Source organism: Cebus imitator, unplaced genomic scaffold, assembly GCF_001604975.1.
Source record: "Cebus imitator isolate Cc_AM_T3 unplaced genomic scaffold, Cebus_imitator-1.0 Scaffold171, whole genome shotgun sequence".
NCBI classification, from domain to species: Eukaryota; Metazoa; Chordata; class Mammalia; order Primates; family Cebidae; genus Cebus; species Cebus imitator.
Window position 1 is genome coordinate 3673973 of NW_016107486.1, and position 12826 is coordinate 3686798.

Consider the following 12826-nt stretch of genomic DNA (forward strand, 5'->3'; position numbering starts at 1 on the left):
TAGTCTTCTTCATTACATAGAAAGTCAAAGGTAGAAGATTAAGAAATTCAAATAATCTGCCTCAGAACCACAGAGTTGAAATGAGAAACAGAATTTTTGCAATTAAAACTAACACAGGCTACCACTGACCCCGTCATTTGTCACCTAGCATGCTATTCAAGAAATCACTCTGTATTTAGATGATCACCTCAGTGTCATTTCTCCGCTAAAGAAATTTAATAGTGAATAATCAAATGTATTCACTCTCAGTTCCTGACATGAGTTTACAATTACTTCTTAGAACTGAGCTAGGCTCAGTAGGATATAAAAATTAGGTTAATCATATGGTGAATTCTTACTTCATCCTGTGTGTTTTCCTGCTAGGAACAGAAATTGTCTCCATAATTGTATGCAAATCCTTTCACCAGAATCATCACAAGAAAATTATGTACTGCTACCCCTGCTATAAAGAAAAGACAAAAGTAATATTTTAAAATATCACTCTCAAATCAACCAAAATGAATGGTTTTTGTTTTGTGTATAAAAGCCAGATCCAAATTAATATTATTTACAGTGCACAGCTTGGCATGAAAATATAACAAGCTGATACTTAATATGTTGTGTAACACTTCTTTGAGTTTTGTTGCTAGTGATTGCTTTCATGATTAATTAATGAGATCTGTTGGACTCAAACTTCAACCTAGGGTAGAATAAATTAATTGGTCTTTTAAGAACCAGAAGAATACTTTAGACAGCATTAGCTATCATGCACCCTCAACTAATGAGTCAATTTTGCAGGGTTAGCTCAGGATTTGTTTTTATGAACCAAAAATGTTTTTATCATTTAGAATGGAGTTCTTTCTGAAATGAATTTCACACTTACTTTAATTCTGAGGTTTTTGGAGCTTATTTTAGCTCTTATGAATGACTCAGGATAGTTGCTATGAATAATAATAATTATGAAAACTAGAGACTAATATTAAGGTAACTTAGGGCATCTCTAGAGGTATTCCTGCTGAGGTATGTGGTGCTCTGGGCTTCCACACCTCATGACCTCCCTCTGCCATTTGTGGAGTTGTGGAGTTTTTGCATTTACTTGCCACATTCTTTTAGGGCCTAAATGTACAAAGTATGAATTAAGTAGTTTTCAGGTCATTCCACTACCATGTAATATTACCTATTATTCATTTGGAAGCTATCTCTGGGGTGAACAATAAGATGTTTCTGATATTTGACTATTTTTGATCAGCAGAAATGAAAATTTTATATGGCTCCACCTGACACAATGAAATATCTCCTGGCTCTTATATAGTTAAGTACAGAATAGAGGGAAAAGTATAGAATTTCAAGAAAAGCACGCAAGCAACACTTTCCTCTCTTTCCACTTTTTTTTGGAGTTAGTCTAGATGAGAGGAGCTTTTGCATTGTGCATGTATTAATGTCAGCAATCTACTGTTTGGATTTCCTGTCCTCCTTCTCTTTCCACTCTTTGGATGCATCATTTCCACTGTATCAAGCTAACATTATAATAGCAGTTTTATAAATCTGTCTCTTCCCTGATCCAAAGCTTCCAGTTTCTAGTATTTCACTATTGTTTTGCTATTATCAATGGAGTAATTTCTAAACTTTCAGTATTTAATTATCCAAAAGTATTTATTGAGTCTCTTTTAGATGCCAGGTCTTCTTTTAGGCACAGTGAACAAAACAAAGTTCCTGACTTCATGAACTTACCTTTTAGTTGGGGAAATACACAATAAACAAGGTGAATGAATAAAATCTAGAGAATATTAGGTGGTGGTGAAGTGTTGGGGAGAAACTGAAGCAGAGAGGGGGAATAGAAAATCACAGGATGAAGGAGTTGAAATGTTAAAGTAACCCAGAATGGCCTCACTGAAGAGAATTCATTGGGTAGAAACCTAAAGAACATAGAAGGCTGAACCCTGAAGACCCATCTTGGGGAGAGCACTGCAGGCAGAGCAACCCTGGCAAAGGGGCCAGATTGCTGGTCATGTTTGAGAGCAAGAGAGCAGGAGATGAGGTCAGAAATGTGTGTTTTTGTACATCAGTACAAAGAAGCAATTGGAGAGTTTGGACCTATAAGTGGTATGATCTGGCTTGCCTGAAAAGTTCCACTCTCAAAGCTATGCTATGAGTAGTGTGAAGTGGACAAAGGTGGAGGAAGGAAAAAAACATGTAAACAGGCTCTTGCAATAATCCTCAGCAAGAGGCTTGGGCCTGGGTAGAGGCAGTGTCAGTAGGGAGAAATGGTCAGGTTTTTGATATATTTTGAAAGTAGCCCTGACAGAAGATGCTAAAATATGAGATGTGCCTGTGAGAGAAAGAACAGAATTGATGGTGACTGTGCTTGAAAGGCCTTCATCACAGCCTCATCCTTCCTTGCTAATTCAATCTCCCTCTCTCTGCATGCTGAAGTGTGGTGAAAAGTCCCTAGGCTGGAGAATGGAAGACTTGAGTTCAATTCATAGTTCTGCCACTTCATGGAGTTATGCTTTAAGTCACATAAATTGTTTTTATTTCTTCACCTTTATGGTGGGGATAATATCTACTTCACAGGGCTGTTATGAGGTTCACTTGCATTGTGAAATACTAATAAAACATAATGCAGTTTATGAATACATTACTCCAGCAGCCAGTTCTATTAACTACCAATGATTATTAATTTATTAAGCATTCTGCAAGCTCCAGCCTCTCTACCTTTGCTTTATGATGCAGTAGCTCCTTCCTCTTCATCATCTTTATTCATCAACGCTTTCCATTCTTTAGGGACCATACCATAGTTCAAGTCATTCTCCCCTTGATGAAACCTCCTTTGAAAGGATCTATTCTTTTGCTTAACACTGCTTTCCCAAAGTGTTGCAATATTGAAGAGGTTTGGCACTCAAAATTATGTCTTACATACTTTACATGCTTAGTATTAGACAAAGGCCTTGTTTGAGTGCCTGTTGACACACAAACATATATTTTAATTGCTTTATGAGAATACAGTGGTTGCTTGTTATGCACATTTCAATTGTGAACTGTATATAATCTGATATAAAAAAGTATCAAATCAGAAGTGTAAATTTTATATAGTGTGATATATATAATATATAGTAAAGCAGGTAAAAGAAAAAATTGTACTTTATGAGCAAAATAATAGTATTTAGTAATTATGTTAGATGTTTATTCTCATTGGAAATTACTCTTTTATTACTTGAGTTTAAAATTATTCAAATTTTTCAAAACTGCTTTACTTAAATAGACACACATTGCCTTTATTGTAAAAAGATGTTGGTAGAGGTCCATAGTGCTAAGAGGATAAAAAATTCTGGAGGAAAACTTGAAAAGACATCTAGGATATTCGTAGGGAATATTCAAAATCTACAGATTGTCTCTAGAATAATTGCTTTCTATAGCCAGAGATAAAAATGGGCTTCTCAGACCTCTGTCAGAATTTATTATACTGCTTTGGGTGGTAAAGGAGGTGACTGCAAGGATGGTTTTCATCAGAAGTCAATTGCCACCTGAAATCCAAATGGAAAAATATGTGCTTCTAAAGAAAAAAAAAAAAAAAGCCGTAAGAGTTCAATCTGAAAATAGAAGTAGAATTACCACCAGTAGAATACATAGTGGTCAGGCTCAAACTGTCCCTCTCTTTATCATTCATATGTCATTAATCACCAAGTTGATTTATTCTGTATCCTTAATCTGAAAACTATCCTCCTTCCACTGCGTGGTCCTAAATCTGGCCCACATTACTTCTAACCTGAATTACTACCATGTGACTTCCTAAGTGATTTTCACATTTCTGTGTTACCCACATCCACTGTATTTTCCACACTTCAGCTATAATCTGCCTTCTAAGACATGTTATTTTGTCACTCTCTTCTGAAATTCTCTGTGAAGTAAAACCTAAATTTCCTTGAATGATAGAGAAAGCTCTTGTAAGGTATCCCTTGCCTGTTTATCTCTCCAGTCTTAGAAGCTCTTTCCACAGGCCATGCCAGTTCTTCACATATCCCTTCTTGTCCTTCCAAACACACAAAATAAAAAGTCTTTGAAGCTTCTGAATGTGACCTGCTATGCAAGATGAAAAGTATATTCATACAGCATTCTAAGGAGAGTTTCCTGAAGCCTCCACGCAACCTTTCCACTTATAACCCATTGCCCACAACTTAGTCACAGAGTCATATATCTAGCTGAAAGAGAAGCAAGGTTATATATTCATTCTGACTGTCCATAGGTCCAAGTTAAATTCCCATTGCTTTGGATGAAGGGGAGAAGTGGAAGTAGAGAATCACCAGCTTACAGACTCTACTACAGTGCTTTAACTCTAAAGATTTGAAGAATCAAATTTTCTTATAAAATGTCATCTAAACTAGATATGAATACCAGGGAATCAGAAGACAATAAAATGTTAGTGTCCGAAAATGCCTTAGGAAAATCTAGGACCCAGAATAACCACCTTTAAAAATAATTATTATCAATCCATCTTTGAAGAAGAATTTTCTACTTTTCCTCTTGAGTGTTTGTAGAAAAGGGAAAACTCAAGATATTTCATCTTATCTTGGGTTTACATGAATAGCTTCAAGCTGTAGAAGTAGGAAAATCTTTGCTTATTTTTAGTATGCCCTTTTTGAACCATGGCATAAATAAATACTATAGTTACAGCTGCAGATAATTTTACCCAAGCTACAGTGTTGGTTATTCCTCCATATGCTAAAACCTGGGGGTCCAGACTGTGGCCTTTGAACATGTTATTTCAGTACTAAGCTGCTTTGGAAATAATCCAAACTAAACGGTTATTAAATCTACTCTACAGTTCCAGCATGGTGGCATTAAACGCAGTGAGGATTACAGAATCTTATTTCTTTCTGTGACTCAAATCAATACATGGCATTAGACACACACAGACATGCACACCTTTCTCTGTGAATCCACTAGTTTTGGACACTGACAAATTGTGCCAGATCAGAGAAATTGATGATGTAGTAGCAAGTACCTCCATAGCAATTTACAAGATTAATGAGGGAGGCTTTAATTTAAGTAACTACAAACTGCTGCCATCCCCCTTGCCATGTTCCCTTTTCAGGCTCAACAATCCCCCGTGAGATTAGGGACAGACCTAGTCTTCTCCTTTGAAAACCAGTTCCCATAATCTAGATGTTTCTCTATCCCATATTCATCAAAATGGTATCCCCTTCATCTTATTAATTCATTATTCTGATGATATTTCTTGATTATTTCCACGTTCTCACCTCTTCCCCTTTTCTCCTCAATTTCTCAATTTGAAAAATGCCTTTTATATACAGCATTCCATTAACCCTGCTCATGTTAAGTACACCAACAACCTTCTCATTGAAAAGCACAATGGACACTTTTTAGTTGTCATCCAAGTAAAGTTTTTTCAGAAGAAAAGAAGGATAACTCCTTCTTTTCTAAATAATTTCTTCCCTGGCACAAATTTATTCTGCTTCTTTCTATTGCTCTGTATGCCAACAGTTAAATAACTCTTGCAAAAGAAAATATCAAATAAATAAGCCCAGATATTGTTGTGAGGAGTGACATCTCCAAATTGGTATTCATCCAACATAGGTCATTATCTACAGATGATGTAAAAAGTGTTGACACATGAGGGGACAGTAGCACAGGACTGCTTACCTCATTTGATTCTATCTAACATAATTGATAAAATCTTTATGTGATATCATAGCACTTAATATTTTATATGTAATTGACAGTGTTCTTTAGTAACTATGAAAAAGCCCTTAATTACTATCATAATCTAATAAAATGATTATATCAATGATATGCTCTACTACTACTTTGAATGTATTTATACAATACTGTGTATTTTGCATAATGGATAGTTTACCTGTCAGTTTTGCTAGATAGTAAATTCCTTGTAAAGACAAGAATCACATCTTTTTTTTCCACCTTTGTATTTCATATTACCTATCTTTTTAAAAATGTTCTTATAGGTACATAGTAGTTGTTTACATTTATGGGGTGCATGGAATATTTTGATACAGGCATATAATGCATAATGATCACATCGGAATAACTGAGTATCCACCACCTCAAGAATTTATTCTTTATGTTATAAACATTCTAATTATACTCTTAAAGTTATTTTAAAATGTACGATAAATTGTTGTTGACTTTAGTCACCCTATTGTGCTATCAAATACTACATCTTATTTATCCCATCTAACTATACTTTGGGGTAGAGAGCTGGGTGGATTAAAAGTGAATCCACATTTCTATCCCAATTTCCCTCCTCCCTCACTATCCTTCCCAGCCTCTGGTAGCCATCATTCTATTATCTCCATAAGTTCAATTATTTTAACTTTTAGCTTCCACAAATGAGTGAGAACATGTATAGCCTGCCTTTCTGTGCCTGGCTTATTTCACTTCACATTATGTTGTCCAGTTCCCACATCTTTATCTTGATATACTCTAAAGAATTCTGGATGTAGTAGCTTTTCAGTAAATTATATTGAATTTAAATGTTGGACAGCTTTTTAGAGTAGAAGTAAGATTTAAAATATTTTTTACAGTAGTGAATTTCCTGTTAACTACATGATTATTCACCCAAAACTGCAGTATTCATTTTTGACCAACAATATCGTACTACAGATTTTCTAATAACTGAGAGATACAAATCATAGCCAAGTGTGGAAATAGTATGACTTGACTTGTGATTTTCTAGTTTATATAACAACTAAGTTATATAATCATAGATTCAACAGCAGTATTTTCTCCTAGCAATGAATAATAAAAGAGCATATTAGAATCAAACACAACTTATAAATGAATATGATTTCAGTCAAGCTCTGAAACTATTACTGCATGTCCTTTGAACTGCAATGAAAGGATACCATTTATTTCTGACCATGATTAATGGGGCTTTTTAAGTAACCAACTTTCTTTGCCATTCAACAAAGATTGTGTCCTAGGGTTCTGTTTGATTCCAATTCTAGGGTCATTTGTAAATCAAAAAAATCAGATAATGGAAGGCTGTATTTGAATTATAATTTTGTTTTTAGAGTGACTACTTCAATTTTGTAAGGTAAGTGGAAATATATATTTAAATTTCATCAGAAGGTATGTGCCTTCACATTTTGTAAAAGTCATGTCAGCAGGAGAAAAACAACATGGATGCCTAGTCCTGACATGAAGCCTGACAGCCACATGACGCCAAAAATGCAGCACTATTTAGAGAATGGTGCCAAGCTGTGAATTGAGCCCAAGGAGAAGACTATTGCTATGTGTGGGGGCCATTTTTATTATTTTTACAACACTCAAGCAAACAAAAAAATCTTAACATTATTCTGTTATGATGGTAAATAAAAGGAGAAAAAAGAAAAGTAATACGTTAATTAGTATTTTTAAAAGCATTCATTTTAAGTCAAAGAACATGTTCATAGGTGTCAAAAAATGAATTAAAAGAACATTGCCTCAGTTACTATCAGAGCACAAGCCCCAGCGACAGAATAAATGAGGCATGGACATATGTATTAAGGAAGGTTTCATATCATCACATTACGTATACATTGAATAGGAAACAAGAGAAAGAGTGCCAGGGTTCTGGGTCGGGGGATCTAAGTAAGATTTGAAAAGATAATTACTGGCACCATTACAAAAGGAAAGACTAAATGGGGCAATGGATATACCAGAATAATTATATAGTAATTAACATGAATTCTTTCTTCCCCTTCGGGGAATTTTTTTTCGTTTAGCTAAAAATGAATCCTGACTGCCACAGTATTTCATTTGGCAGGATATCAGGTAATTTATATTTCAAATATGATCTCATCATCAGTTCCATCTGTTGATACGAACTGAGCATCAGTAATGTTTGGAACTCTTATGTGTAGAAAACATACCTGAAAAAAATTTAAAATCCCTGAATCTGTGAGACTCACATACCAATTAGAAAACTGAAGAAATATTCCCTTATCTTGCAGGTGCTTTATATTTGTTTTAAATCTTCAGTTTTAATCCACCCAGCTCTCTGCCCCAATTCCAGGATCACAGGAAGAGGAAACTACAGACAGTTGCTATAGAATTAGCTCAAATAAGTGTTAGACTTTCTTAAAGAGGACTAGAATATTTTGTTTATGCTAAACCATAAAGTGAAAATATAACTGACTAACCAGCTCTGATGATAACCAATCTTAGTTTACAGGATATTTATTAATTCAAATAATTTTTTACTTCTTCCCTCACGTTACAATTCAAAAAAGAGAGATGGGGCCAGGTGCCCCATCTACAGGTAGCTCACGCCTGTAATCCCAGCACTTTGGGAGGCCAATGCTGGCGGATCACAAGGTCAGAAGTTCAAGACCAGCCTGGCCCATATGGTGAAACCTCATCTCTACTAAAAATACAAAAAGTAGCTAGGAATGGTGGCTTGTGCCTGTAGTCCCAGCTACTTGGGAGGCTGAGGCAGAAGAATCACTTGAACCCAGGAGGCGAATGTTGCAGTGAGCCAAGATCACACCACTACACTCCAGCCTGGGCAACAGAGCAAGACTCCATCTCAAAAAATAAAATAAAAATAAATGACAGATGGAAAAAAAGCAGGAAAATCAAGACAATGTTGGCCTGAAGATATAGTCCAAATGCAGGAATTATGAGTTCAGAGCTCCTGCCTTACACCAGGTGCTTGGACCAGATGCCTTCCCTTCCACATGCAGAGATATCTAGATCAAGAACAGCCGGAAACCATTCATTTTATTATCTCATGGAAAGTTGTCTTCATGTAATAAACGCCCCCACCTTCAGCAGTCTTGCATGCTCCTTCTCAACCTTCAAGGCCCAATACAAGTTGTTTCTCCTTTGTGGAATTTTAACTTGTTCCATCCAGACAGCTGGAACTAAGCTTTCCCTTGGGCCAACACTTTACCTTGAGTCCTGCTACACGCTTTTTAAAACTAAACTTCTGTTGTTTATTTGGATATCATTCTCTTATATCAGATTAGGAGCACCAGTGCCTCACCTAGTGGTCATTCAACTGATCCCCAATCTATATCATTCCCCTGCGGAGAGAGAAAGAGTTAAATAATACCTCTCCAATATGCACATGTCCTCATCGCCAAATAAGGCACCAAGAATAATGGGTCCTCAATAAATACTGTTGTACTGTTTCTTTTACTTCTTCTCTTCCATAGTTGAACCAAAAATGTTGTGCTACCTTGCTCAAGGAGAAAGTCAAACAGTTGTTCAAAATGAGCTCCATCTAGTGAGTAAAATAACAAAAAGAGTTTATGAAATTGCTATTGACTACAGGTGGTGATAGATTTGGTTTGGGGTTTGTCTCATCAAAAATGTGTCTAGAGCAATGCAATGTTCTCCAGTAAAGAGATTTTGAGAGCTTACACAAGTTATGGTATTGCTACTTCATTCAGTCGCTATTTTCAGAGATTTTGTTCCCCTGAGTAAACAAATTATTCAGAAATAACCACGCAGACTTTAAGTTTCTAAGCATTCAGTATATTTTGGAACATAGCAGTGTTGATACAGGCTCAGTGCCTGTATAAGTCATTATATGGGAGTAAGAGCATGTTTTTAGTAACTTTTTTTCCCCCAATAGGATACTCGATACTCCAAGCTATTATGGAAAAAGCAGGACAAAATGGTTGGCATGTCAGCGCTATATGTGTGGAAAATTTTAATGATGTCAGCTATAGGCAACTTCTAGAAGAACTTGATAGAAGACAAGAGAAGAAGTTTGTAATAGACTGTGAGATAGAAAGACTTCAAAACATATTAGAACAGGTAAGCCCTAGATTTTATATTTTTAACCTAGACCCTATACAAAAAAATTTAACCTTTGATTGACTTGTCCCCATCAACATCTGCTCCCAACTTTTTGGTTTGGAGTGTGAAGTTTGAGAGTTTTCCTTCCATGATTTATCTTCAAGACCAAATCACAATGTTTCATCACCAAAGACCTTTTTGATTCTTAAGTCTCAATGTATTTAGAAAGCTATTTCTCATATATTCTTAAAGACTTGAAAAAGTAAAGGACCCTATGTGAATCATTAAGAGCTCTTGGCCTCAGGTTTTCAAAAATATTAATGTTGAAGATTATTGCCATCTAAAACTATTACAAACATTCTAAATTTGTGACTGTGCCTTTTTTTAGAGGCACACTTACTTTAGAGAAGTGCTACATGAGAAATAGCAACATAAATTACTAAAGAAATAAAGTACAAGAAAGTCAGTTGAATACTGTATATAGCAGTATTCTGTATATGTTTTCTGCTAGGTATTGTAAGTAAATACATTACTACCCCAATGGAGATGGTTTTCATTCAACTCTCCTCATAACAGAAAAATCCTTGAATAAAGATTTCAATAAATATTTGTTGATTTGATTTGAAGCAACCAAGAAAAGATAAAACTGAGTTTTGTTGTTGTATTAAATGATAGGAAAATATCATCAAATAATGGAAAACATTTGCCTTTCCCCAACCTTGCAGATCATGATAAAGCTTTAAAGTCTCTTTGGCCAAAATTGCAGTGAATGAATGCCATCTAGTGGTTTTAGAAATGCTTGCTCATATTTGCCTATAATACATTAGTTCGGCCAGACATGGGTAATACAATTTTTTGTTGATTAGTTTGTTACATATAGTTTAACTGCATAATTATATGATTTGATTTCTAATAGTTAACTTGCCAATTTGGAGGTTTGTTTATAGGAATAACTTTAGTATTCAATTATAAAAATAAAAACTAAAATGTATTTCAGAGATTCTGCCTTAATATTTACAGGCACGGGACTAGATGTCTTCAGTTTCCTTCCTCAACTGTATTAGCACTTGTAAAAGTGAAAAATTAAAAAAAAAAAAAAAGACACATGTTGTATTGCTGAAATCTAAAGAAGCCAGACTTTAATATAAGAGGAAATAACAAGAATATTTACTTCCTGTCATCACTTTGTAGAAGAGAGAAGCTTAAAAAAAATACTTGAAATATGTATATATTATTCTGGGAAATATTAATTAAAAGCCTATACATCACTCAGGCTTATTTCTGAGAGAGTCCAAAAAATTATTGAAGTTGTAGCTATTAAATGTATACGAAATTTTTAAATGGTTTTTACAGAATCCAAGAAGAATCTTTCTTCTTTCTTAAGCAATACAGCCACTTTACCTCTGGCTCCCATTGCCCTCCCTCCCACTCCCACCCTTACATTGAGAGTTTGAGTTGTTTGACCTGAACAACTGAAGCTTTGTAAATAACTCACGCTGAATCCCACAGAGCAGCCAATTCTAAGAACTGCCTGGATTGCCAAATTCCTGTCAGAGGGTGAGTGAGGCTCAGAAAGACCCTCCACTTAGCACCTGTGCTTAAAAGACTAAGTCTGGAGGAGGCAATTGAGTGCCTAAAGCACACTGACCCATTTCAGATGCTTAGCTGGTTTCTAAGAAGAAAATCAGCACACCTGGGTGCTTTGGATAAACTCTTTGAATAAGCCGTAAATTAGCTCTTGCTAAAGGAAGTGGACTTTTTTTTTTTTTTTTGTCATTTTAAAGAAATTAGAAAACTTTTCTATTCTTCTTGCTGAATTCTAAAAGCTTTCTTTTCTATCATGGTTGCATGGTAATAATGATAATAGTAAGAGAACTTTCTCCGTTTAAAATGCCTCTCAGGTATAAATCTCATAAATTGCAATAAAGTCTACTGCATTGTGAGAAAATAACGTACTCCTAATTGTGCTATAAAATTTCCCCCCAAGAAAAGCTGTGTTTTGATTCTGAACATGCTGTTGTTGTTTACTATCTGTATTGTAATTTCTTGTAGCTCTAAATGAAACAACTTTTAATGTTTTCTTGGTTTTACTCTTGGCTCATCCACAAGAGCCAATCCACACATTGTCAGGAATTTGTATATGTACCTTGAATACCCCTGTGTTTCAACATCCTCTTTCATAAATTAAGATAGCAAGAGAAAACAATTTCAAAGGACCAATCAAAGCATTTTTAGAAGGTAAAAAAGTTAAATGTTAAATAAAATATTAATTAGAAAAATCCCTTTGAAAAGGTGGCCTTTTCTCTGAAGATGGTGAGATTAATACAATGATGATAAAGTTCTAAAAGGATGCGCACATTTCATATTAGTAAATTTCTAGAAGGATGGGCACACTTCATATTGTGGTAGAATGCCATCTATAATTATTTCATTGACATTTTAATTTGTATAAATTTATAAAAACATAATAGAAATAGTTTAGACAATAGTGTCTCAAAATCTGTTCATGGACAACTGTGGTTATAGAAGCATTTCATCTTCTATACATGTTTTCCAAATTATTTTTATGACATGAATTAATTAGTTCTTATAAATGTATTGCTATTTAATGTAGTAGCTAGCCATATACTCATTCAAGCATTTCAAAATATGAGTTTAAGATCAAGTATTTGCAAATATGGTTTAATGTACACTATAAGAAAAAATGGAAGAATGTATGTAAATATCACCCACTGAGTCATTTAAGAAAGTAAAAACATATTGAAACCACACAGTTAGATTTATTTTGTTTGTATCAACTCAAATCAAACAAATTTTTGGCTCTCTAAATCCAATTAGCAATTCGGTCCACTCATCTGCAGAAACAAACCTTGAAAAGAAACCTAAAACTAGAAGTATTTTTAAGTGTTTGCTGAATTTTTGTGATAAATTTTTGATAGAATATTTTTACATAAATTGCTATGAGTTTGAGTTTGACTGAAAGATATTATAAATATCATTGTGGACTCTAGCTTTATTTCTTTCACCTAATTTTCTTTCTGCAACAATCTATCAATTATTTTGTAGAACAGCTTGCAGTAGC

General features: G+C 34.6%; 1 protein-coding gene across 8 annotated transcripts in view; it reads left to right on the top strand.

Moving 5' to 3' along the window:
- Positions 1-12826, top strand: part of GRIA4 (glutamate ionotropic receptor AMPA type subunit 4) — a 386448-nt gene that overhangs the window by 260402 nt on the left and 113220 nt on the right. For all 8 annotated transcript variants that reach the window (XR_005202841.1, XR_005202842.1, XM_017544804.2 and 5 more), the window contains exon 4: positions 9578-9762. Coding sequence is in view for 6 of the 8 variants with exons in the window: in XM_017544804.2 (XP_017400293.1) it covers positions 9578-9762 (185 nt within the window). In the remaining 2 variants the exon portion in view is untranslated. The remainder of the gene's footprint in view (positions 1-9577; positions 9763-12826) is intronic.